This window comes from Caretta caretta, chromosome 5 (genome assembly GCF_965140235.1).
Source record: "Caretta caretta isolate rCarCar2 chromosome 5, rCarCar1.hap1, whole genome shotgun sequence".
Taxonomy (NCBI): domain Eukaryota; kingdom Metazoa; phylum Chordata; order Testudines; family Cheloniidae; genus Caretta; species Caretta caretta.
The window spans coordinates 6,126,963-6,153,250 of record NC_134210.1 but is presented as its reverse complement, the minus strand read 5'-3'; the positions used below and the strand labels follow the sequence as shown (position 1 = coordinate 6,153,250).

Genomic DNA, 26,288 nt, shown 5'->3' with positions numbered 1-26,288 from the left:
TCCTACAGGCTCAGCGTCCCCCCCCCCACGCCCCTGTCTCCTACAGGCTCAGCGTCCCGTCCCCCCCACGCCCCTGTCTCCTACAGGCTCAGCGTCCCCCCCACACACACACACACCCCTGTCTCCTACAGGCTCAGCGTCCCCCCCCCACGCCCCTGTCTCCTACAGGCTCAGCGTCCCCCCCCACACACACACACACACCCCTGTCTCCTACAGGCTCAGCGTCCCCCCACACACACACACCCCTGTCTCCTACAGGCTTAGCGTCCCCCCCCCACACACACACACCCCTGTCTCCTACAGGCTCAGCGTCCCCCCCCACACACACACACACCCCTGTCTCCTACAGGCTCAGCGTCGTCCCCCCCCCACACACACACCCCTGTCTCCTACAGGCTCAGCGTCCCCCCCCCCACACACACACACACCCCTGTCTCCTACAGGCTCAGCGTCCCCCCCCCCACACACACACCCCTGTCTCCTACAGGCTCAGCGTCCCCCCCCACACACACACACACCCCTGTCTCCTACAGGCTCAGCGTCCCCCCACACACACACACACACCCCTGTCTCCTACAGGCTCAGCGTCCCCCCCCCCACACACACACGCCCCTGTCTCCTACAGGCTCAGCGTCCCCCCCCACACACACACACACCCCTGTCTCCTACAGGCTCAGCGTCCCCCCCCCACACACACACGCCCCTGTCTCCTACAGGCTCAGCGTCCCCCCCCCCCCACACACACACCCCTGTCTCCTACAGGCTCAGCGTCTCCCCCCACACCCCTGTCTCCTACAGGCTCAGCCCCGCCCGGCCTCTGCTCTGCCCCCATGGCCCAGCCCCCGCCCGCTGCCGCCTAAGCGCTCCGCGAAGGATACTGTCCCTGCTCCAGTAAACGACTCCTCCGACCCCAGCACCCACATCCGCCATCTTGAAACAACCGCCACTCCCAGAGTACCCCCGCCGCCCCCCGGCGCTCGCAGCCCATTGGCTCCCCGACCCCAGCTTGGTCCTGCTACCGCCGAGAGAAGCCAAGGCACGGGCGAGTCTGTGCGCTTACCCGGAAGAGCGGTGCATTCTGGGAGCTGTATTTCTCCCTACGTTCTGGCCCAGGGAAAGCGGTCCTCAGCGAACTCCAAATCCCAGGAGGCACCGCTCCCAACAGCCCGTCGGTCCACTAGGAAGGAAACTACAGCTCCCAGAGTTCCTGGCTGCGCAGCCTCCGCTACAGGGCGCGAGCGGGGACAAAATCAGCTTCGTTCTCCTCTCTCTGTCTAGGGGTTGCACTGGGCAAGGGGCGTGCCGAGGATGGAGGACAAGCCTTACAGCAGCCTCAAGCCCTCTCTGGACAGGCTCACCCTGGGGGTCACCCGAATATTAGGTGAGTGAGGGGCCGGCCGAGGGCCTAGAGCAGGCCTGGGTCGCCGCGTTGGCACGGAAACGGCCCTGGTGTGTTGGCATGGAAACAGCCCTGGCGCGTTGCCAGGGAAACAGTGGCCGGGCTGGCATCGGAGTAGCCCTGCCTGCCATGGTGGCAACGACCTGGGGGATGGTGGGGGGACTCTCTTTAAGGGGTGACTTGATCACAGTTTATACGAACCTGTGTGGGGAACAAGATAATGGGCTCTTCAGTCAAGCAGAGAAAGGCCTAACATGATCCAATGACTGGAAGGTGTAGCTAGACAAATTCAGACTGGAAAGAAAGTGTAACTTTTTAGCTGTAAGGGTAACTAACCACTGGAATCATTCACTGGGGTTCTAATAGACTGTCCATCCCTGGAAACAGGGGTTATAATTTGAGGGCAGTGGGGTTTCACACCTCTCACTCAGGGCCTAATGTAGCCTGCAGAAACTATATGCCTGGTGGTGACACTTGGGAAGGAAACCCCCTTGATTCATTCTCCAATCCATTTGCAGGGATGGCAGTTAGAAAGAACCGAACAAAACTATCCGTTTTCTTGCTTGTAAAGTAAACACGCTTGATTTGAAAATACAGAAAACTTGGAACCCATGATGTGGTTTTTACAGTCACTTTTCAGCACCGAACCACCCTTTAATACCGACAACACTCCGTGAGGAAAGAACTTCATTATTCAACCCATTTTACTGAGAACTTGTGACTTGACAAAGGCTAGAGGGGGAATCCGTAACAGAGCAAGAATTATAATTTATAATGTGGGAATTCCCAACTCCCAACCTTGTGCTCAGACCATTAGATCAAGTCTCTCTTATAAAGTTTGTAAAGTGGTTTGGAAACCTTTCAGATGAAAGGTGCTAAATAAATGGAAAAGATGATTGTGATCCTGATTCAGAATATTTAAGTGGGAGACTTCTCTCCTGGATTTGTTCAGCTTTATCTATATCATTAGCCTAACCTGGTAGGCCTCTTGATTTCTTCCATCTGGATTCCGAGAAGGTGTCCATGGCAGATTTCTTTTTCTTCTCCACGTTTAATGTCCCTCCCATCCATACTTATGCACGTCTATTAAGTGTGATTTTCAGTTTACCCACAGGATATTTTTAATATAACATTCAGGTTTTTAAGATACAGTTTCTCTTCCTTTTGATCTTGGATTTAGTATAGACCCCTTTAAAACTTGCAGTTCACTCATCACTTTAGATCTTCCTGTGACTGATACAATATTAAATCTTCCACCATCCCAGTTGAGCCTTTGTGCAAGATGAATTAAACGTCCCTGCTGTTTTTTTCTGATCATAGAAATAACAATTATTCCATTAAAATGATCTGTGAACTTGTTATAAGACATGCAGAACTTAGAGATGGAAAAGGCTTGTCAGATCATAGGTTCTACATTATCACCCCTTCAAATGCAGGATAGAGTCCCCATTTAGAGGATGTATAGTTTAGCAAGAATTAACTTCACACACCCTGACTATTTGAAATGAAACTGGGAAGAGGGGCACAAAGTCTTCTGAAGGCAGCGGTCCTGCATTGGCCAGAGGGGATGAACTTCAATGGTTCAAACACCCCAAAAAGAATGTAACCCCACAGCAAAAAACACTCTCAGGATTCAGTTGATAATCAGTCTCCTTATCTTTTTTCTATACGGCTAATGTTTATGTCCGAGATGTATCCATGAATATGGAATATACCGCTTCAGATTAGAGTTATTTTTGGATATATGTTGTCCTTGAAAGCATCGGGTAATGTAGCACAAACTCTTTTGACTAGTGACTCTTAACAGAAGTCAGACTTCCTTATACTGACTGCCACTGCCAAACTGATAGAACAAAACGCTCAGTACTGGGGAAAGAAATATGACCAGATCTATTTGGTGCCTTTCTTGTCTAGTGCACTGCATTGTGTGTTGTCATAAAGTGATTATAATGTGAGTGACTGCTTTGGGAACCAATATTTATTCCTTTTACACCAGAGCCAGTTTGTAAAATGACAATTTACCTTTGTGTACTGTGTTTTTATTTCCTGTAGCAGGCAAGCAGTCTTTTTGACCTGATTCAAAGCAATTGAAATCAGTGGCAATTTTTCAGTGATTTCAATCAGCTTTGAATGAAGCCTTTGATTATTAAAATAATAATATGAATAAATGCAAGGGAAAAGGTTCTACAGACTCCCAGCTCCAGTGATGGCACTCTGTAGATATTGTATCTTGCATTTATAAGACCAAAGGAGCCCAATCATTTTTTTAAATTATGGACCTTTTGCTGCAAGTAGACTAGCCTGAAGACCTGTTGGGATTACAGAGAAGACTAAGGGTCTTCTCAGGCAGACCTGTTTGCAAGATCAGATCCTACATTCATAAAAGAATGACTTAACTCGGTGATACTCAGACCTCAGAGGTTCAGGAGCCAAATTAGCGATCAACATCATCCAAAAGAGCCACAGTAGTGTGAATTCATTGTTTCGTTTACTATAAATTCATATTAAAACAGTATAAGGAAAATATTTAGTTTTTACATATATGTATTATTCTCACAGCAAAATGACCAACCAAGTATTATTATTTTATCAACTACAATTGGTTAATAATACAGTAAAAGCACCCTGTTTGGTTAATAACTTAGACTGGTTAATAATTAAATCACACAGTATTTAAGTATCATGTGTTGCAAAGAGCCGGGGAAGACACATTAAAGAGCCACTTGCAGCTCCTGAGCCTCAGTCTAAGTATCACTGTCTTAACCCTTAAAAGAATCACTTAATCACTGAAGTGCATCCACCCCTGAAGTGGAACGCAGCCATTTTAACACATCGTGGCAGCGCTACACACCATCTAAAGTCAAGCAAAAAATACTTTCTCCAACTAAAACTACAGGGCACATTTAGAGAGGCAAGATATAATTACCTGACTTTGAGAGTTTGGCCAGGACACCAGAGCTAAATCTCCGCTTTTATGGAAATTTCCATGGGGTCCTTTGAATCAAGCTCCTGATCCCTTGTCTTTAATATGTCTCAGTCAAAGGATGGTATCTTCAGCAGCACCGTGCCCCCAAATGCCAGGGCATTGGTTCAATACTGGCACAAGAGACCACCTACTCCCAATAGTCATTAGAGGTCTCTCTTTTAACTTCACATCAGGCCTGACTCTGCTTAGCTTACAAAACCAGAGGGATTATAGCATTTGGTGTCACGTCTGCAAGATGTGCTCATGCTCTACTTTTTGTTTTACAGAAACTTCTCCAGGAGTCGATGAGGTGACATTTGTGGAAAAGGAGCCAGCTGAACGTCACTCTATTGTTTCCTGGGAGCAGGTGGGTACTTTCATTATGGCACTGGAACAGGGTTGGTCTGACTACGCAGCCGGCTAGGCATGTAGGATACTGAACAGAACCCTGCCACATTTCACATACAGCTCAGCCTATAGGTAAGAGAGACTTACCGAGGTCTGTGACGCAAATTGGAGCAATGCTGTCTCCTTTTCAGGTAGTACTTTGGCTTCCATCCATACCTCCTGCAATTGCAGTGTTGGTGGGTCTCACCAGAGAAGCAGGCCGCTGATGCATTTAGATGGGAACCCTAGTCTAAGGGACATTTGAGTGCTGCAGAGAGTAGGGATGGTGACTCAATAGGTGGTTGTCATTCTTCTGCATCAGCCCTGAAATCAAACTCCAGCATGGTGGTAGTGGCCTCTGTGTTGCTTGAGGAGTTATCTTTCAGATGAGACGTAAAACCAAGTTCCTGATGGCCACTAAAGAGAGAGACTTGTAGTGCAATCAAGTCATTCAGTGCCCCCACCTACACCCCACTCATCAGTTTCCCTTCTCAACCTCAACTACCTACCTTCTACCTCTCATATCTCCACTCCAACCATAAATATAAAACCACCAACGCACCTGGGGTAATTCTGCACCAAAAAAATTTAAATGCCAAAAATATTTTAAAATTCAGCAAAATTCTGCACACTTTGTCAAAATAACAGAATATAATCATGCCAGTTTCAATTATTTTGGTAATTTATTTCAAAATATCTGTCAACAAGTATGCCTGTAACAATACAGACAAAAAAAAGTTTCAGGAAATATTTTTTTGACAAATAGATTCCTTACTAGGCATATTAATACTGAATTTTCAGTACTAATTCATTTAATCTACAATTCAGAAACATATTTCCTGTACCCCTCAGAAGCAGTGCAAAGGCTTGGCGGAGTCAGGGGTAACGGTGGAGCTGAGGAAGAGTAATTGCTGGGAAGGAGCCTAGGAGTGAACCTGTAGGGTATGGATGGGAGAAGTATGGAACATTTTTGGGGGGGAGGAAGGGATTGCTAGGGAGTTGGGGAGCCTCCCCCAGGCAGACCCTGACCGACCCCTGGCCTCTCTCATTCAGTCAGGCACATCTGCCCCTGTCCCCATGTGTCCCTGGACTTCACTCAGACAGCCCTACTCCCCTGTCCCCATGTGTTCCACCACCTCCCTCTCCTATGTGTCCCTGCACCCAACCTGTCCTCATGTGGCCCTGCACCCTCGTTCCCATTCAGCCAACGCGCCAGTCTGCCCACCCACTAGCCCTTCTGAATCCCAGTCTATGTGACACCCACCCCACCCCCAGCCACCCTGTGTGCCCCACTCTATTTGTCCACGCATATCCCCATGGCTCCTCAGTTGGCCCTGAGGGCAGGGCACTGTGAGGACCACAGCCTCTCATCCTCTCTATCGGCAGCTGACTGCTATGGCCATTGAGCTAGCTGCTTCTGTTCTGGTGCCACAACCAGAAAAAGGTGTGAAAAAGGCGTAACTGCTCGCCTCTCCAGAAGAATGTATTTTCTGCAGAGAAAAACAAAATCATGTGCATACGTAATGGGGCAGAATTCCCCCGGGAGTAACATCCATGCAGATTTCACTTCTTTCATTTCTACATCAAAATAACCCAATTTACCTTGTAGGCTGCCCCTCCGTCTATCTCTTCCTAAGCATTACAGAAAAACATCTCTCACAGTCACCGTTTACAATGTAACACCAGACCTCACTTATTTACACCCACCAATAAAGAGCTATTATGTAACTTATGGAAGCCACATCAACCCTGTATTAATCATCCAAACGCATGGCCATATAATCAGTAAACACTGTCAGAAATAAGGCTGGACTTTGGTTTTCCATGGTTTAGGATGAACAAATGTGGACTGTGGGTGGTGGAAAAAAGGTGAATGAGGTTAAGAAGGGGTACTCAGAAGTTAAGTGTATATGGGGTGTTGAAGGATTTAACTTGCTTTTTACCAATTGCTCTGGTAGATTTCAGATCCCACCAACCTTAATTCAAAGTTAACAAATGTCCTTTTGTGTGGGAATACAAATAAGCTGTAGAGTTTGATCTCTTGGAATAAGTACTGAGATCTTGCGAAGTGCTTAGTGCATTGAATTCCCATATAATATTCAGTGGGAGTGGAGAGTTCTTGACACCACACAGGTAGCACTCAGCACCTTGTAGAATCTAGTCCCTAGTGACGAACTTTCAGATCTCGTCTTCGAGCCCCATCTCATTGCTCTTGAATTACTTGAATGCAAGTAAATGTTTTTAGACATAGTATTATACATTTCATTGTGTTTTCACAACCACTAGGTGGCACTGTTTCCCAGTTTAATGGAGGGGAAACAATCGACCCACAGATTAGTATTCTCGATAGTAAAGTTGTAACTGGGTTCCTTTACAATCCCTGTTTTTAACTCCCTCTATAACATAGGCCAAGAAAAATGGTTTGTCCTGAAATTTAACTGCATTCTAAACATCAAGGAAATTTTTTTCTGCAAATCTTGAAGAAAGTTGGTCAAGTATTTTTGAGTTATAGGTCACTAAAGCAACAAAGACCTTGAATATGAGCCCACTCAATCAGAGCTCCATAGTGAAGAGTGTGGGGGTTAGGGGGTGGGCAGGCTGGGGCACTGGAAAAGAGGGAAGGCAGGTGGGGCGGGGGGAAGAGGCAAAGGGGTGGTATAAAGCAGGATAAGGACAGGGGACTTACCTAAGAGCTAGGTACATCGCAGCCCTTGTTCTCCAGGGAGCACAAGGACTACCCTCTCTGGACTGCCCCAGAGTGTAAGGTGCCCCAAAGAGGGTTGAGGACAGGCAGAGCAGTGGATCCATGCCATCCTGCAAAGCAGGACAAGCACACAGGGAAGTGTGTAGCCACTCAGAAAGGGACACAGCAGAGGACATGCTTAGGAAGTTACGAGAGGCATTTGACAGGTTTCAGAGTAACAGCCGTGTTAGTCTGTATTCGCAAAAAGAAAAGAAGGACTTGTGGCACCTTAGAGACTAACCAATTTATTTGAGCATAAGCTTTCGTGAGCTACAGCTCACTTCATCGGATGCATACTGTGGAAAATACAGAAGGTGTTTTTATAAAAACAAACCATGAAAAAATGGGTGTTTACCACTACAAAATGTTTTCTCTCCCCCCACTCCACTCTCCTGCTGGTAATAGCTTATCTAAAGTGATCACTCCCCTTACAATGTGTATGATAATCAAGTTGGGCCATTTCCAGCACCAATCCAGGATTTCTCCCCACCCCCCCACAAACCCACTCTCCTGTTGGTAATAGCTTATCTAAAGTGATCACTCTCCTTACAATGTGAGAGGCATTTGGGTTCAAAAGCCTTAAAGAAAGAGAATTGTTCTCCAGTGCACTCTCTTCTCTAAGGTTTTATAATCTCCTGGTAAAATCAGATGCACAATTCTATCCCTTCTGTTTATAAATGCTGTTGTTAACGAGCCTGAGACTGGGGCTTGCTGAAACCCATGTGTGCTGCTTTGCTGGTGCAAAGGGGTTGTAAAGCCGGCAAACACAGCCGCCTGAGAATTCCCCCTGTGTAGAGCATGGAGGGCATGACTGGAACATCTCTGCACTGGGGATATTCCCAGCTGCCAGACCAGTTCTGGAGCCTTCAGCAGCTGGGTTAGACCCGCCCTGACGTGGTAGTAACTTATGTGGAGAGACAAATTGGCCCATGGCCATCTCCAGTGTTAGGGAACCATAAAAAATGACATAATCTCCTTCTCCCCTCACTCAGGTCTCGCATGGAGTGAGCTCTGTGCCTTTTTGTGTTTAGAGTAGCGTCTGTAGAACTTAGGGATTTAATTTCTATTAACTGCTATAGGATTGTTCCCAAGAAGGGACTATTCTATTATTATTTTGAGTTAACTGCCATATGTAAAATCTTCTGTTTTATGTGGGAATCAACACATGTTGGGCAACATAACCTTACCAGCTGATAGAGTTCCCCACCACCTCAGAAGGACACAGGCATCAAATGCATTCTTTCTAGGTAATTTTGGGATATCATGGACAATAAACAAAAGAAATTAAAATCGCATCAAATATTGGGCATCTTGGTTTTGTACTTTATGGGGCTGGTGAGTGCAGCTCCGAAAAGCACCAGATGAGCAGGGTGCATGTAGCTGGTTGAAGGGGCTGAGGGTAAGCAGTTTCAGGCATATCATTTGGGTTTATCTGACCTCTGCTCTAATAAGACAACTGTTTGAAATCACAAACTCTTGTGACTGAAGGTAACTGGACAGATCAGCCAGACTTTTCCCACCCTCATGAAAAATATTGGACAATATCCAGGATCCCGAATGGGACCAGGTTCTGCTCTGGCATAGCAACTTGTCTTCAGACCCATCCTCTGGAGAAGGAAAAGGAGTACTTGTGGCACCTTAGAGACTAACCAATTTATTTGAGCATGAGCTTTCGTGAGCTACAGCTCACAGTGAGCTGTAGCTCACCAAAGCTCATGCTCAAATAAATTGGTTAGTCTCTAAGGTGCCACAAGTACTCCTTTTCTTTTTGCGAATACAGACTAACACGGCTGTTACTCTGAAACCTCTGGAAAAGGTAATGAAAGGGAGTTAGCTGAGGAAGTTCCTAAAATGAAGGTAAAAAGAGAGAGAATGCGACTGGAAACAGAGATGCCAATTGATATGCCCTCCTGGAAGAGGAGGACTCGAGGCAGCAGGTCTATCCAGAAACCTCTTATTACCTTCCATGAATAGACCGTTCATCACTAGAGTCCTGACTGTTGTCTCTCTCAGGAGAGTAATTCCATTGAAGTCAATGGAGCTGTTCACATGAAAAAGTTTATTAATAGAAAAACAAGATTAAATGGTTAAACAGGTTTTTCAAATCGATGGAATGTGGCATGTAAATACTTGTATTCTGGTGGAGCTTTGTAGCACATCAATCATCTCCACACATCCAGCCTCCTTAATTGTTTTAATCCAGGTCCTCGCTCTTGCAACTTGAGATATGAAGTTAGAATTCATGAAGCTGCAGTGTGAAATAACAAATATTTAGCTTTGAAAAGAGTCTGCAAAGCAAGGGGCACATCTGTTGCAGACATTTGGAGAATTTAAAGCACGCCTATATGGTTTAGTATTCTTCTAGAACTAATATTGAACAACTTTGCCCAGCAATGTTCATTTACCTCTGTTATCAAGTGACAGATGAGTTCTTCTCAACACAAAGATGTCTTCTCTTTCACACCTGCTGCCTATGGAGACATTTTCAGAAGGTTTTGGAAAAGCCACCATGCCAGGGACGAATTTGCTGGTCACAGAGTTTAAGGCCAGAAGGGACCACTAGATCATTCAGTCTGAACGCCTATGTATCATAGGCCACCAACACCATCCAGCACCCACATACTAAATCCAACAACCAAAATGAGACCAAGAAGGCATTATAGCCCACAGGAGATTAGACCTTATGTGCCACAGGCAGAAATTAGGAAGGACAGAGGCGCACCAGTGCCAGAGGCCCCCACAATGGCTGGGAAATAAGTGAGATACACTCAGATAATCCTGGCAAGTGACCCGCACCCACACACTGCAGAGGAAGGCAAAATACTCCAAGATGTCTGACCAGGGGAAAATTCCTTGCCAGTCCACATATGGCAATCAGTTAGACCCTGAGCATGTGAGCAAGAACTCACCAGCCAAGTACCTGTCAAAGGTATGACAAGTAATTAATATCATATCAAGGAATTGTACAGTGTTGTAGACAATATTGACAAGCAGCAAAACCAAGAATATATTGGCCACAGTAACAGTAGGCTGTGGGCAGCAATGGATGCAGGCCAGGTGCAGGTTGGAGAAAGTGCATCATTGGCAGTATAACTGTGGACATATGGGGGAGAGGCTATACAAGTACTCGTGGGCTTTTACAGCATACCCTGTGAAACCAGCACGGCTGTGTGGAATGGTGGCGTTAGTCCAGACGGGAGGCAGGGAACAATACGCTCTGCCTCTCTCACTGGTGCCCAGAGCCAACACTGGTGCTGACCATCGGCAATACTGGAATCTGGGAACATGTTAGTGAGACAGCCATGGCCTGGGTTCCTCTGAGAGAAGACGTTCTGAACTTGGGAGGCAAAACCAGAGGTAGGTAATGGGCTGAGCACAAGCCCACAGGCCTGGCAGAGAATGTGATCACCGTCCCCGGTGACGTTACACATGGATGGCATGGACCAGTGTGGAAATGGGGAGACTGCACAAAATGAGTATAGCCAAGGAGTGGCTGCATTTGCTTTAGGTCAGCTAATACAAGATATGGGAGTACTTGTCCCTGTTTTATGGGGCTTTGAATGCTAAATATTTGATTGTGGTTTTTAATTTCCTTTCACATAAATCCAAATATCCATCCATGAGCATCCTGCTCTGAAGGGATCACCTCACAGTATAGAGAAAACCTTGAAAACATGACCCGAATAGTTCATAAACAAGAAGGCACATAAAAAGAACCTCCAACGTATTATCTTTAAAAATCTCATGATTTGGGGGCCTGACTCATGATGTTGGAATGTTTGCAGTTGGTGTTACTGTAAATATACATTCTAGTTTGGAAAAAAAGTTTGTCTATTGTTTCAGAGAAATAATTTAATATGAGAGTACTGATAGGTAGAGCCCTCCGCAGATACAAAAATGTGGATCCACATCCGCCAGAATCAACATGCATCCGATCCACAATCCGCTAGACGTCTTTTATGTGTATCCGCACCCACAGCAGCAAGCCGTCTCACAAGGGCTGGGGGAGAGCGGAAATGAATGGGGGGAGCAGGGTCTTGAGGAGAAGGGGCGTCACATCGCGTGCTGCTCCTGGGGGCTCACGAGAGACGGTAGCAACAGTGCATGTTGCATCACAGCAGGGCGTAAGGGTGGGGTACCAGGGCCCTGCACACTACAATCCCTGCGGCTGGGGACGGGTCCCTCTGCCCAGGAGCCAGTGGGCTGGGAGCATGGCTAGTGCTGCCAGGCCAGTGCTGCCAGGCCAGGCTATGGTGGGGATGCTGGCGCTACCTGACGGGCCCAAGCTGCTGGACAGGAAACGGTGTGGTAAGCAGGTACTGGACAGCCTGTACTCCAGTCTGCCACCCAGCCACTGGCCTCCAGCCTGCATGCGCTGCACCCTCCAGATTGCCCAAGCCAGACGCCACAGGCCAGGCACCATCGGTGAGTAGAGCCCTGTGCAGTTGTGTCCGCATCTGATCCACTATCTGCAAAAATGGTCCACAGATGTGGATATGAAGTGGCTCTAGTGATGGCAAGTAGCTTCATGCAGCATCTTTCCTTGGCTCATTAAAACTGGCTCCTGATGTGATTCTCTTCTGGTTTTCAAATTCATGACATGCACTTAATATTAGCGTGACAAGTTGGGTCACAGAAACCCCCTTGGGACTGCCACCTGATGTGCTGAGACTACCTCTGAGCCCGTTTCCCTGCCAGCTTGGGACTTCAGTTAGCTAGCCTGTTACAAATACAGACCCAGGTTTGAACCATGTCCCCCAAAAGCTGCAGGCTTAACTGAAAACCGCTTAAGAAGTGTTCCTGTCTCCAGCACTCAGATACCCAACTCCCAATGGGGTCCAAACCCCAAATAGATCCATTTTACCCTGTATAAAGCTTATACAGGGTAAACTCATAAATTGTTCGCCCTCTATAACACTGATAAAGAGATATGCACAGCTGTTTGCCCTCCCCCCCCCCCCAGGTATTAATACATAAAAAGTGATTTTATTAAATACAAAAGGTAGGATTTAAGTGGTTCCAAGTAATAACAGACAGAACAAAGTGAATTACCAAGCAAAATAAAATAAAACGCTCAGGTCTAAGCCTTATACAGTTAGAAAGTGATTACAGATGAAATCTCACCCTCAGAGATGTTCCTGTAAGCTTCTTTTACAGACTAGCGTCCTTCTAGTCTGGGTCCAGCAATCACTATCACCCCTGTGGTTACTGTCCTTTGTTCCAGTTTCTTTCAGGTATCCTTTGTGGGTGGAGAGGCTACCTCTTGAGCCAGCTGAAGACAAAATGGAGGGGTCTCCCAGGGTTTTATATAGTTTCTCTCTTGTGAGTGGAAACCCCTCCCTCCCCCTGTGTAGAATCTCTTCTATAAGATGAAGTTTTGGAGTCACCTGGGCAAGTCACATGTCCATGCATGACTTAGTTCTCTATGTTCCCAGGAAAGCTCAAGTGTGGATTGGCGTCTATCAAAGTCTATTGTCAGATTAAGTGTTTCTTGATTGAGAATAGTCTTTTCTCAAGAAGCTGATCATATGCCTCACTGAGGCTACTTAAAATTAAAAAGTACACAGCCAATATTCATAACTTTGAATTCAAAAATGATACATGCATACAAATAGGATGACGATATTCAGTAGATCATAACCTTTGCAGAGATATGGCATATGTAGCGTAAAACATATTCCAGTTATGTCATATTTACATTCATAAGCATACTTCTAGAAAGCATTATGGGGTGCAATGTCACAATTAGAAACTAAAATATGAGTGGAATTTACTGTCTAAGGGCCCAATCCCACAGTTCCCACAGAGCATAGTGCCTGCATTGAGCATAGCCTCATTGAAGTCAATAGGGCTTCTCATAGTTGTAAGCACTAAGATCAGCAGTCAGTGTTTACAGGATTGGGCCCTCCGTGTTTACATGTATGCTACTGGATGGTATGTCAGACCTGCCTGTGTGCATGTGCCTATCACACTTTAGTGATTGAAGGTCCATGAAAGAGAGAAGTCCTAATACCACTGCAAGTCCTGTAGCTCAAATAGCAGAGGTTGGTTGGTTTGGTTTAATTGATGGCAAAGGGCTGTCTCTAACGAAGCTGTGTGTGTGGATTAGCTGATGACCTTGGGTCTGCGATTTTGGAGTGTGAATTCATTACACAAGGTGCCATGTCATGAAAATTGTGGAACACTCCTAAAATATCCCTGTAGCTAGCGATAGTTAAATTGGTAAACCAATTGCATGAAATTTTTCCAGAGGTGCCTTTAGATCAAATAACTAACCTGTGTTGGGAAACAGATCCAAGAAACTTGAAAGCATCTCTCCAGTTGTGTGATTTGGGTTGTGTTGGGGCTCAGAAAGATATTGGGTGGCAGGTGTTCCTGTCTCAACAGTCAGTCAGTTATCTGGATCAAAGCATGCTCTACCTCTTTCCTTTGATAACATTTGTGGGCATTTGTGATTACAGAAAAACTCCTGTGTATTGCCAGAGGATTTAAAGAATTTCTACCTAATGAGCGATGGCTTCCACATGACCTGGAGTGTAAAATTTGATGGTAAGTCTGCCTGTTTCTTTCCTTTAGCTTAAAATCCTTTAGGTTAAAATGTCCATTCTTTCTGTGCATTCCCTGTGCCAGCTACAGCCCCTTCCTCTTAATTTGATCACTGCTTAACCGAATCCTCTATTTAGTTTGATCTACACCACAGGAGCGAAATTATTTTGAAGGAAAAATAACCACTATTCCCTTTGTTTTGCTGGGTTTAGCCAGCTGTTGTTGGATAATTCAATCATTGATGTAGAAAATTACCCTTTAATTAACAAGGAAGTCCAAAGTACTGCGTGGAAGCAAAAGCCAACACAAGGAAGGCCCCGATGATAAAAGATTAACACAACCTGAATTTCTGTGCATGATACATCGGGCTCAAGCCTGCAATCCATGCACATGCAGGATTCCAGTGTGGGAAATTTGTCTGCAGAGCACTTGCTAGGATCAGATCTATTTTTGATTACCTAAATGCCAGTAGGTACTGCCCAAATCCAGATATGCCCATCAGTCATCAAATGGATGAGTACATAAATTTGACTTCAATCTGCAATTTTTGTCTTACTCAGCTTAGAGGGAACATCTGGTTTTCAGTTGGCTTCCTGCTTTTTACACTGTTCTTATTTCCATCTGGCTTGACAGAAGCAGAATGTGGTCAAGGAACTTTGCAGAGATCATACAACATGCAGTAGCTGTGCCCGGGAGATGAGAGCCCTAGCTACCATTGTGATAGTGGGGCACTTTAACAATGAACAACATTTAAATGAAGGGCCTGATCCTACTCCCGTTGAGATCAGTGGAAGCTTTACCACAGACTTCTGTGCTAGCAGGTACAAACCCTGGGCCTCCTTCTGATCTCACATCAGTTTAACTCCATTGACTTCAGTGGAGTTACTCCAGTGCAAGTGATTGCAGAATTGGGTCCCCTTTCTTCCAACTGTGCCTGGCTGGAACAGGAAGACTCTTTCACGCTGAAGCAAGCACCGGGCCACAGTTGTCCAGGCCTTTGCCACCTCAAAGTCCGATTGTTGCAGGGCACTCCAGCTGGAGACTGCTAACTTCCGCTGGTGCATGCAGAATGCACTGATCTCCTTGTGAAATGGAGTTTCGCATGAAGAGCACATGAGCCCATTCTCCACATGTGCTCTGCCTTGCTGGGTGGTTCAAGTGGAATTCAAGGCGTGGTGACCCATAGAGGCCTGAATAGGTTTAACGCTTTATTACTTGACTAACACTTCCCCTTGCCCTCTTCCAGACTGCTACAACTGCAGTCAGCACCAAGGCCTAAGCTGGAGCTTCCTCAGAATAAATGAGAGGCAGCTGCTGACTTGGTGATCTCTGAGGTGCTCTCAACTTTGCTCCACCAGAGCCTACATCTGTCAAACTTGCAGGCCTGCTGCAGTGTCCATTTCTCCTTCTTTGTATTTTGTGAAAGGTTAGGGGTTGGACAAAAAGAAAAGATCTCCTCCGCTCTCCTGTCATTGGGGTGTATTAATGAACACTGTTGTCACTGTGCGTTGCAGATAACCCCATGCCACTGGGCTCCATGGTGATTAACAGCATCTCTAAGCTAAGTCGCCTCGGCGGATCATCGGCGTATGCCCTACCCAATGCACCGACCCTCGCTGACCTGGAAGGTGATACGGATGAGGAAGGTATTATCCTCTTGATGGCACACATGGTGGTACACCCAAGTGTCAGAATGTGCTTTTCCTCCTTCATTCTGCTGTATAGGAATAAGCTGCATTTCTGCATAACAGGCCAAGCTGCACTTTGCTAGCACTTGTGCTGCTCCAGAGAAGGAATGGACTGGATCCTTAGGGTCCAGCAGGCATGATTAACTCCACCTCCTCACCTGTGTTGTCTCCACACCTTTCCAACCAAACTGCTCCCCATGCTTTGTTTTTCCCTGTCTTAAATTGTTAGCTGGGGCCTCCTCTTTTCATTCAGCTTGGAAAGAGCATGTACATGTACAATATAATATCAATGACCACTGGCAATAATTGTCGTGGTGATGGATAGGCCCATTGGATACACTGACTTCGAATGAAGCTCTTCAGAGCTGGAAATGTCACTGGAAAACACATTGAAACAAGAGGCAGCAGGGGAAAATGCATCTGGATGAGTTAGGCATTTGGCAAATAAAAAGATCCATTCCCTTCCTCTATCAGCTTGCAGTCTAACAGGAGGCAACAAGTGAGACAAACAGGACATGGGATAATGGTGGCTTTTTGAAGAAAAATAATAAAACCTACAAATTGCTATTTGATTTTTGTAGCTCTTGCTGCTTCCAAACCTGGCTGGTTTCTCTGCTTATCAGAGAATCCTGCCCTTTAGCGTATTAGAGATTTTGCTCAAATTCTGCTATAATCCTGATCCTCTTGCTCTTGAAATCAAATGGGTCAGATTCTGCTCTTATTTACCCACATGCAACTCCACTGAATTTGCATGGTGCATGTGAGAGCAGAGTATGTCCCAGAAGGAGTTTTCCCTTTGACTTCAGTGGGGAGCTGTAGATTCTATCAATTTATATCTATTTTCTTTTATTGCAGGAAAAATTCCATTGTCCTTTCTAAACAGTGTATTTGTGCTGACTGATCCCAACTTACTTATGAGATTGTCATGAAAACCATAAAAGTTAATTGTTTGGGGTTTTTTGTGGGGTTTTGGCTACTGTTGCTTTTTTAACATTTTAGTAAATAAGCAGGGCTCTATGTGAATAATTCTAGCAAGGATTTTAAAACAGCTATTCCAGCTGAGCTATTATGTCCCTGTAAGCTGGTTTTCTAAGGTTTAAACACATGCTTTACTATGTATTCTACCAGTTATAAACAACCTTAAGCCCTAGCTTCTGAGAATGGCTATCTGGATCGGCAATAAGGTTGATGAACATCTAAGTTCTGTGAACTGCAGGTGAATTTATGTGCAGCATGAAATTACTTCTTCAAGGGGTATCTGGGGGTGTTTGTGTATGAGCAGAACTAGAACATAGCGATTGTCATAAAACTAAAATTACTGCTCCTGGTACCTTTTCATTCAATTGTTTTGAACTTTCTCTCTCTACATTTCAATTTCTGACAGTGCTTTGATTTATTGTAATAATTAATAACTGTTAATTTACCAATTAAAAGTGAATCCTTCCAAGCCAAGTTATGGGCCAGCTTTTCAAACATGCCTCTACAATGGCACCCATAAGTGTTCCATAGGCATGAGTTTGTGCATGCAAGAGCTGTATTTGTACAAACTCCTGAGCCCATGTGTGCACATGCAGTGGAGGGTGTGGTGCATGTCAACAGCCCTACATGTGAAAGATGCAAGCATAGCTTTTTCAGGCCTATTTGTAAACTTGGCCAGTGAAGATCTAGCCAGAAATGCTGTAAAGGGATTTTGTTTCTTTTTAAAGGTAATGAAGACCAGCCAGAAAAACCTCACTTTGACTCTCGTAGCCTGATATTTGAATTGGACCCATGCAATGGGAACGGGAAAGTTTGCCTTGTTTATAAGCATACCAAGCCAGGTAAAGACTGAAGAGAGCACAGTTAACCAATCATGATAAATGGCTGTGTTTGGATAGCTCTTACTCTTCTGAACTTATGTGCCGTTTTGGGTGAACCCTTGGAACCAGGACTTCCCCCTTGGTATTGAACAGATGAGTCCACATTGTAACCTCCATGCTGTTTCTACCTGCCTAAAGTATTTGCATCCAGAGAGGGGAAAGGCTCCGCGCTAGCTCCCTGATCCTGCAAACACTTATGAATGTGAGTAGCCCCAAAGGGCCACTCCTATGTGTAAAGTTCCTCATGTGTGGAAGTGATGGTAGACTCAAGCCAAATTGTTTACATTCTCCAAGAAGGGCCATTCTTTAGAGACAGAGAGAGGCGAGAACACAGAGAACTTGAAGCCACTGATTTGGATTCAGATCCTATGCTTTGATGCAACGTCCCCCAATGCTAATTAGAAAATAGGTCGGCAATGGGCCTATTAGCAGAAGTTAACAAAGGACACACCACAGAGCGAGAGAGGTGTGAGCTAAGCTAGTAAAGAACTCTGTGCGGGTGCATCTACACTGCACACTTCTTTCAGCGGCATGTAGAGTACATCCCTGCATAGCCCCCCTCGCAGGGGTATAAATAGCAGTGCGCCAGTGAGACACAGCTTAGATGAGCAGAATGTAGTCACGCCTGCAGGGCCAGGGTATGTATTCGAGTACATACCCTACATGGTCTCTACTCACCCATCCGGGCCTCCCCATCTGCACTGCTATTTCCAGCGGAGTAGTGTCCCACTGCCTCCCTGCTGCTGGAGCCTTTCCCTCTGGGCCTGGGGGGGAGACTCTGGGCAGGGGGAAGGTAGTCTTTTCCCCACCTCACCCTGCCTAAACCTTTTCCTCACCGCAGTGAAAGGCTCCAGAAGCAGGGAGCTGCTGATGCTTTTCCCCGCTGTCTCCCCACTGCCAGAGCCTTTCACTGTAATGTGCAGCTACACCCTGCAGCGTGGACACAGCCTGCTTTTCGCAGCAGCGTTTTCCTACACGTACACTACACACTGCCACCAGTGATGTGTGGTATAGATGTAGCCTGTCACAGACACCTGGAAGGGTTGCACACACCAGCCAGACTTCCAAGCTAGAGGACCGAGACATTATCCTGCAGCCAGGGTGCAGGTGATGTTCTCCTCAGGGTAATGGTAAAGTACATGGCTCGCTTAGAGAAATTTTTAGCAGTAGTTATCGGCAGTGTGTCTATTTAACCTTGGTTTCTCTCTGTCACTCACCCCTCTATTAATATACTTGTTCCTAATAAAAACACCCTAAGTTGTCAAGTGGTGACTCTAGTTGGAACTTTGCCAGGTGTGCCCAGAAGAGAAACCTCTCCTCTGATTTCTAGGAGGTGGACATGAAAATAGTAATGATCCAGCCTGAGCATGGGCTGGGAGCGAGGGAATGAAGTCATCCCCGCACCCAGCAATGTGGGGAAGTGGACAAAGGCAGGGGGTGGGTATAAGGACCCAAAAGTGCTAGGCAGGTTTACACTAGTGAGACAACTGAAGAAGCAATCTGGACTCACAGAGCTAACGCGATCCTGTGTTGTTTACATTTTACACTGTTTGGAAGCTGTTGCCTCGAGAAAAGTGTGATTGCTCTGAAGAGGGAGAAAATCCCCTGCAAAGCAGGATTCTGTTGGCAATATAAACCCCGTCGAGTGGTCCTTTCCAAACTCAGCAATCCTGGTGACTGACCACTCCATTTAGTCTCATTCATCAGTATTTGCCCTTGATGGGGGGAACAACAGATAAAGATGTGCAATAATGGTGCTTTGAGCTTGTGCCTTTCATCCAGGGATCTCCATGTACACTACCCACTTTGTGTCTCAAACCATGCCTGTAAGTATTATAATACCCGTGTTGTAGACGGGGAAACAGGCACAGGGATGAGTTGATGAGCATACACTGAGTCAGTAGCTGGTGTGATACAGCATTGCCAGAAGGCAGCAGAAGAGTGATATAGGAGAGATATGTATGTCCCAGGATGAGAAGAAGCCTTATTTCCTGTAGAGGGAAGAAAGGTTTCTATAGATTACTTAAAAGCACCTGAAGCCAATTAGAGCACCTGAAGCCAGTCACCTGATAAAAACGCCCTGCTTCAATCAGCCAGGGAAAGGAGTTGGAGCAGAGAGCAGTTTGAAGGAGTTGAAGTAGAGGAGAGTTTGGAGAATTGCCATGGCTGGCTAGAAGACCAAGACCTTAGGTAAAGAGACACCTGGCTTGTGCAGAGAGAGAGGGCAGGAAGCCCCACAAGCTGAAGAGCAGGAGAGGGAAGTAGCCCAGGGGAAGGAAGCACTAGTTCAAGTGGTTTACCACTATCCCTAGGGCCCCCGGAGTAGAGGGTGGGCCTGGGTCCCTCCCTCTCCACTACCCTTCTCTGGGTTACTAGTGGGACAGTAAATACCCAAGTTCAGGGGTAGGAAACTGCACCCTGAACCCCCCGCAAGAAGAGGAAGCGCGGGACCCATCATAATCATACCAGCAATTTCCCACACTGGGAATGGAACCTAGAAATCAAAACTTTGGGGTCCCAAGCTATAACCACTAGACCGTGCTGCCTCTGCATGATACATTGGTTCTGGGTCCTATCCCTTTGGAAAAGCCATCCTTTATAACATCAGAAATATCACAACATCACTGCTTGCCTCCAGATGATCTCAGTTGGGAGCTCTGCAGAAAAGGACCTGGGGATTACAGTGGACGAGAAGCTGGATATGAGTCAGCAGTGTGCCCTTGTTGCCAAGAAGCCTAATGGCATATTGGGCTGCATTAGTAGGAGCATTGCCAGCAGATCGAGGGAAGTTATTATTCCCCTCTATTCAGCACTGGTGAGGCTGCATCTGGAGTATTGCGTCCAGTTTTGGGCCCCTCATTGCAGAAGGGATGTGGACAAATAAGGAGAGAGTCCAGCGGAGGGCATGATTAGGGGGCTGGGGCACATGATTTATGAGGAGAGACTGAGGGAACTGGGATTATTTAGTCTGCAGAAGAGAAGAGTGAGGGGGGATTTGATAGCAGCCTTCAACTACCTGAAGGGGGGTTCCAAAGAGAATGGAACTAGGCTGTTCTCAGTAGTGGCAGATGACAGAACAAGGAGTAATGGTCTCAAGTTGCAGTGGGGTAGGTCTAGGTTGGATATTAGGAAAAACTATTTCACTAGGAGGGTGGTGAAGCACTGGAATGGGTTACCTAGGGGGTGGGGTGGAATCTCCATCCTCAGAAGTTTTTAAGGCCTGGCTTGATAAAGACCTGGCTGGGATGATTTAGCTGGGGTTGGTCCTGCTTTGAGCAGGGGATTGCACTAGATGATATCCTGAGGTCTCTTCCAACCCTAATCTTCTATGATATTTCTCATCCCTCAACTTTAAAACAATGTTACCCTTTTTGTACATGTTCCTTTTTTTCAATTCCAGTTGTCACCCCAGACACTGAGATATGGTTTCTGGACAGAGCTCTGTACTGGCATTTCCTCACCGACACCTTCACTGCCTACTACCGACTGTTGATCACCCACCTGGGTCTCCCGCAATGGCAGTATGCCTTTACGAGCTACGGTGTCAGCCCCCAGGCTAAGGTAGGATAGCAGAAGCCGTACTTTGACTCTGCAGTGAGTCTGAACACAAGCCAGTCCTTCTCACTTTCTCGAGACCAGTATGTAGAGCTGCCTGACTCAGCAACAAGCAGAGGCTCTCAGCAAGCAAGATTATCCTCCTCAAGGCATCAGACTTGTGGGCTAGGGGGCATATATTAGATCAGTAGGGTTAGCTAGAGCTGGGCTTTCTAGCAGCTGGTGGCATCATGACCACTGCTGCTATTATTATGCTTATTGAGCTTTCACCATCTGTGACTGTGCAGGGGGATATGGGTGGGATAAGGCCATCTACAGTCCCCCGTGCAGCCACGTAAGACCAGTCAAGCTCACAGCTCTGGGCATGGTGGGGAAAGCAAGGGCTGAACCCCCCATACTGCCTTCCCCTCCACAACTGCTAAGAGCAAGTGAGTAGGGAGGCCCCACTACACACTAGACAGCAGAGCTAACCATACATGAATGGGTAACCTTGCAAAAGCCTGCAGCAGAGTATTCCCCTTGTCCCCTGTCACCCCAAGTGGTGTAGTGGTGTCGTCAGCCCCCATAATTGCATGCAGCTCACGGTAGAAGCGGCATGTATGGGGTTGTGACCCAGAGCTCCCGTTTGCCTCCCTGGCTTTTTGGTACGCTTGCCTGAGCTTCTTGATTTTTGTATGACACTGTTCTGTGTCCCTGGAGTAGCCTCTTTCCGTCATGGCCCTGGAGACGTTAGCCTACGTATTTGCGTTCCTTTTTTTTGGAACGTAGTTCTGCCATAACAAATTCGTCTCCCCACCGTGCAGTGAGATCCAGTACCTCCCGTTCGGGCCATGCTGGAGCTTGTCTGAGAATCCGGGACTGCGTGGTCTCTTGATATGGTGGACTCTGCATGGTCGCCTGTGATGGTGTACTGTGCTGATGGTGACCTGTGCTGATGGTGACCAAACAGGAAATTCAAAAGTTCCCAGGGCTTTTACTGCCTACCTGGCTACTGCATCGGAGTTCAGAGTGTTGTCCAGAGCGGTTGTTATACCAATAAAATAAAAACCAGCAGGATCTTATTAAAGGGAAAAAAGCAAAATAACACATTTATTGTGAATACAGAAAGAATCATAGTAAGCAGTTAGTTATAGTTATAACATTCCATTCAATCTCATATTTATTCACACATTCATTCATACAAATACAAACACACACGCACACACAAAGAGGTTCTGCAAGGTTGTTATCATAGTTACCAGCCTTAGAGTTGCTCATGTCAAGCCACTGGCCAGGTGGCCTGGACATAAGAAGGGAGCAGGGCCTTGTCAGATGCTCATCTGATGCTCCTGGAAGTTGGTTTGCAGAATCAGACCCCCCCAAAGTTCTCACTTTTTAGAGTCTATTTTTATAGGAATTTCTTCCTATGCCAGTCTGCGGGAATTGCTTCATCATGCTGTTGCTGAATCAATCAGCAGATAGCACATTCCTGACGGGTCCGTGCTGCTAGATGTTCTTTGGTTCTCCCATTCTTGAGGCTGTTGGGTGGATTCCAGTCTGCCCTCCGGGCGGAGGGTCCTCTGGTTATTTCCACTTGACGCCTTCTTCAGCCGATGGACGCTGGATTCTTAGGCTGGCACCTCCCTGATCATTCAGTTATTATCCACACCAAGCATCCATCCACATACATCTTCTAGCTCTATTTTAATCACAATTGTTAATACAACAAAAGGGCGGGGAGTCTCTGGGTGCTGTTTCTGTTGTTATAGAGTATTGCTTTGAGTCTCTCTCTGTGTGAATTGCTTTGAGAACAGACTCTGTCTTAGAATGTACTAACGCAATTAGCAGCTTGCAAGTTTCACACATAGAGGGAGAGAAACAGTACCAAAAACCAAGAGATCTCTTAATTAGTAATACCCTGGAATTTAAACTATGGGAAATCAAACTCATTTGTGATTTTAATACAGAACTTCTTTAATATGATCCAACACGGTCACAGTGGAGCATTCTGGGATAGCTCCCAGAGGCCAATATTGTTGAATTGCATCCACAGTACCTGTAACCCAGAACTGCGATCTCGATTTTAGCGCTACTCCACTTGCCGAGGTGGAGTACAAAAATCAGAGTAAAGAGCCCTTTAAATCGAAACAACTGGTTTGGTCGTGTGGACAGAACCAGTTTTATTTCGAGGTAACTCGGCTAATTCCAAAATAACCGTGTACTGTAGACCAGGCCCTAGATTGATCGAGTACCCATTGTACTCTAGCAATAGCTTTTCCCAGCACAGCATTCCATATATTCACTACCCCTTGTGTGAAATGATCCCCCACACATTCCCTAACCAATCAACTTCCTCCTCATTTAGATTATGTCCTGCTGACTTGTTAACCTCTCAACACTGGAATCAGGTAGTCTTCATTAACACTATCTTTTGGAAAGGTCTCTCAGGAGCAGATATTGGAGACCTTCCCCTTATCCAGTACTTAGATCTACCACCCCTTTAGTGTGTGTATTGACCCTCTGTTTATCTCGTTCAGTATTATGCTGTGCCCTGGAATGAGGTTGGTTTGAGGCAGGGTTTTTCTAATAACCCCTACAGTCCTTTCCCTGGCTTCATAAGCCAGCTGGCTGTAGTAGAAAAAGCAGCAGAAGACAGGAATGTGAACTGCAAAGTGAAACTTCCTGGTGGCAACCAGATAATACTGATGGTGATCCAGAGTCATCAAATCAGTCAGAAGAAAAGTGAACACAAGGTCTGAGTTAAAGTTTGCACAACTGAACCTGCACTGTTAGAAGAGTACTGGGGGCTTTTTTGTTTCACATGAGAGGCCCAGCAATTCTAGCTCCGCTTGTTTGGCAAGGTAAATTCCAAGGTATTAATAATCACTTGCTACTTCTTTGAGTCCAAATAAATTAGGCCTGGTTCCCCTCTCTCTGACATTGGTATAAACCAGCAGTAAGTCCCTAATGCCTGCCGAGTTACAGCTATGGAAAACTAGGAGAATCTGGTTTCATTTTGACCTTTATCTGCACAATCTCTGTATCTTGGGAAGGTTATATCCCCATCCTCATTCTGCAGCTACGAATCATTTCTACTGTAAAGCTCTTTGCACAAAACGCTGTGAGCTGAAACACAGACTGACACAGATTCTTGACAGCAGGAGCTTGGTGTATGTTTAAAATGTTCCAAAGTTGATTCTTGCACTTTCCCTCTAAGTCTCTAATGTGTGATTTCCCCCCCACCCCTCCCCATGTCATCCTTCCCTGTAATCTTTTTTTCAGCAATGGTTTAACATGTACAAGCCCATCACCATCAACACAGCTCTACTCTCAGAAGAACCTGACTCCTTTGTGAACAAACTGGACCCCAACAAGGTATTTAAAAGCAAGAACAAAACTCCGGTGATCAAAAAGAAATTGCCATCCCAGCCAGCAGGCTCTCAGAAAAGCCATGCAAGCACATCCTCCTCCAAGACCTCTTCGCTAGCCGGGAACTCCCTGAGGAAACGAGAACCACAGACCTGACTCTGGAAAGCAGTTTCATTCCAGACTGTTAAAAACCCACTGTGGTATCTCTTAGGTTTGGATCAAACCACTTCTTGTGCATGAATAGACTTCCCAGTGCCAGCTGTGTTGCAACATTTGCATGAAATATAACGGCAATTTAATTTATGGGAGATCTGGCTGGAAAGCCAAAAGGCTGCTGGTCCTGGAGAGATGTTGGTTAATTCTTTTCTATTCCGATGGGCAAATACTTCGGTGTGGATAAAAATGCCACGGAGCTGTGTGGAGTGTGTTACCACTGATAAAGTGAAGCAATGAAATCAAGTAAAATCAATCTCTACCATTTTCATATACATCTTATTAAATACAACATACATGCACAAATAAATATTTTGCCGTGTTCTTTTTAGAAGAAAGAAGCATGCAGTGATCATTCCATGTAATGAGAGCAGGATCAAACCCACTGAAGTTGGTGGTAATGCTCCCCTTGACTTCAAGAGAGCAGGACTGGGCCCCATGGTTATAGCCTAATGATATGTAAGGGCTTCGTGCTGACCATTGAGTGTTCAGCCCGGGATCAGGCTCTGAACTATTTATACAAACTGCATGTTAAACAGAAATGACCTTCTGCTAAAGACCACACCTGATGCTGTGCACTCTCTGAAAGAGCTGGCCGTGGCCAGAGCAGCGCAAAGGTGCCAAGCCATCTAATATGGCGACCAGGTGGACTAGCCAAGGACAGTGCTGTAAAACAATGCTGCACATCCAGCAGCACCTAGGGGAACCCTCTTACAGAGAAATCCCTTTTTTCACAGGCCAGTGCTGCTCTCCTCAGAAGTTCCCTGGCTCCAGGTTAACAATCTGCCCTGGAATAATGTGGGATTCCCTATCGCCATAGCTGTCTGTGCTAGGTACTGAGCGCCTCCCCACCTCCTGCAGATCTCAGTAGGTGGGGAAGGTGCTGAGCAACTTTCAGGATCAGGCTTCTCGGGATCGGGCTCTAGAAAAGCCTCCTACCACTGAGTTTCCCAGACTGTGGGTCCCAACCCATCAGTAGGTCTTGGAAAGGTTGCAGAGGGGTCAGGGACCCGGAGCAGAGGAGTTCCCTAGGGGAGGGGTGGGTGGGGTGGAGAGCAAGCTTGCGCTACACTTACCCTGCAGCAGCATCTCCTTCCACGGGGCTGGGACCCTGGAGCTGGAAGCCAGGCGCAGCTCCGCAGGACAAGAACAGCTGCTGCAAGGTGAGCGTGGGGTCACTCTCCAACATACCCGCACTGGGGCAGGACTAGGGTTGCGGTGCTGGGTCAGCAAGTGCTGCTGCAGCTGCCAGTGCCGAGGAGGAGGCACACCCAAATTTGGACCTGAGGTGAGTCGCAAAGCGCCACACAATGCAGCTGGTGGGTCTCCTGAGTAAAATGTTTCAGAACCGCAGGCCTAACACAGGGAAGCCCAGGCTCCCTTGGTCTAAACAAGAGCCACTCCGAACAGGGAAAGCAACCTTCACTGCCCGTTTGGGACCAAACCCAACCATTTTCCTCTGCTCTTTTGCAGCGTCTGTTCTGGGACGCCTAGCATGGAGCAGAGGAGACTGGAGCCCCAAGTCCAGTGCAGTGGCCTGGCTGCCCCGGCTGCCGCACCAACAACCACTGCAGCAGCTGGAGTG

The 26,288-nt window shown here is 46.5% G+C and overlaps 2 protein-coding genes across 6 annotated transcripts in view; one reads left to right on the top strand and one right to left on the bottom strand.

Moving 5' to 3' along the window:
* Positions 1 to 1,009, bottom strand: part of KIAA1328 (KIAA1328 ortholog) — a 296,689-nt gene extending 295,680 nt beyond the window's left edge. For 2 of the 3 annotated variants that reach the window (XM_075128343.1, XM_048849784.2), the window contains exon 1: positions 879 to 1,009. In XM_075128343.1, the coding sequence (XP_074984444.1) occupies positions 879 to 930 (52 nt within the window). In that variant the 5' untranslated portion in view covers positions 931 to 1,009. The remainder of the gene's footprint in view (positions 1 to 878) is intronic. The other variant, XM_048849783.2, reaches the window with a different exon arrangement.
* A 204-nt stretch (positions 1,010 to 1,213) lies between these two features.
* On the top strand, positions 1,214 to 25,013 carry TPGS2 (tubulin polyglutamylase complex subunit 2). 3 transcript variants are annotated; one of them, XM_048850459.2, is made up of 7 exons: positions 1,217 to 1,381; positions 4,652 to 4,731; positions 13,956 to 14,043; positions 15,555 to 15,686; positions 17,435 to 17,548; positions 20,988 to 21,148; positions 24,404 to 25,013. In XM_048850459.2, exons 1-7 carry the CDS (start codon positions 1,309 to 1,311, stop codon positions 24,644 to 24,646), a joined length of 891 nt encoding a protein of 296 aa, XP_048706416.1. In that variant the 5' UTR covers positions 1,217 to 1,308; the 3' UTR covers positions 24,647 to 25,013. The 3 variants fall into 3 exon arrangements, with proteins under 3 accessions (XP_048706418.1, XP_048706416.1, XP_048706417.1); XM_048850461.2 differs by lacking the exon at positions 20,988 to 21,148 and having other exon boundaries at positions 1,214 to 1,381; positions 24,404 to 24,546; XM_048850460.2 differs by lacking the exons at positions 1,217 to 1,381; positions 4,652 to 4,731; positions 13,956 to 14,043 and adding an exon at positions 14,692 to 14,861.
* The last annotated feature ends 1,275 nt before the right edge of the window (positions 25,014 to 26,288 follow it).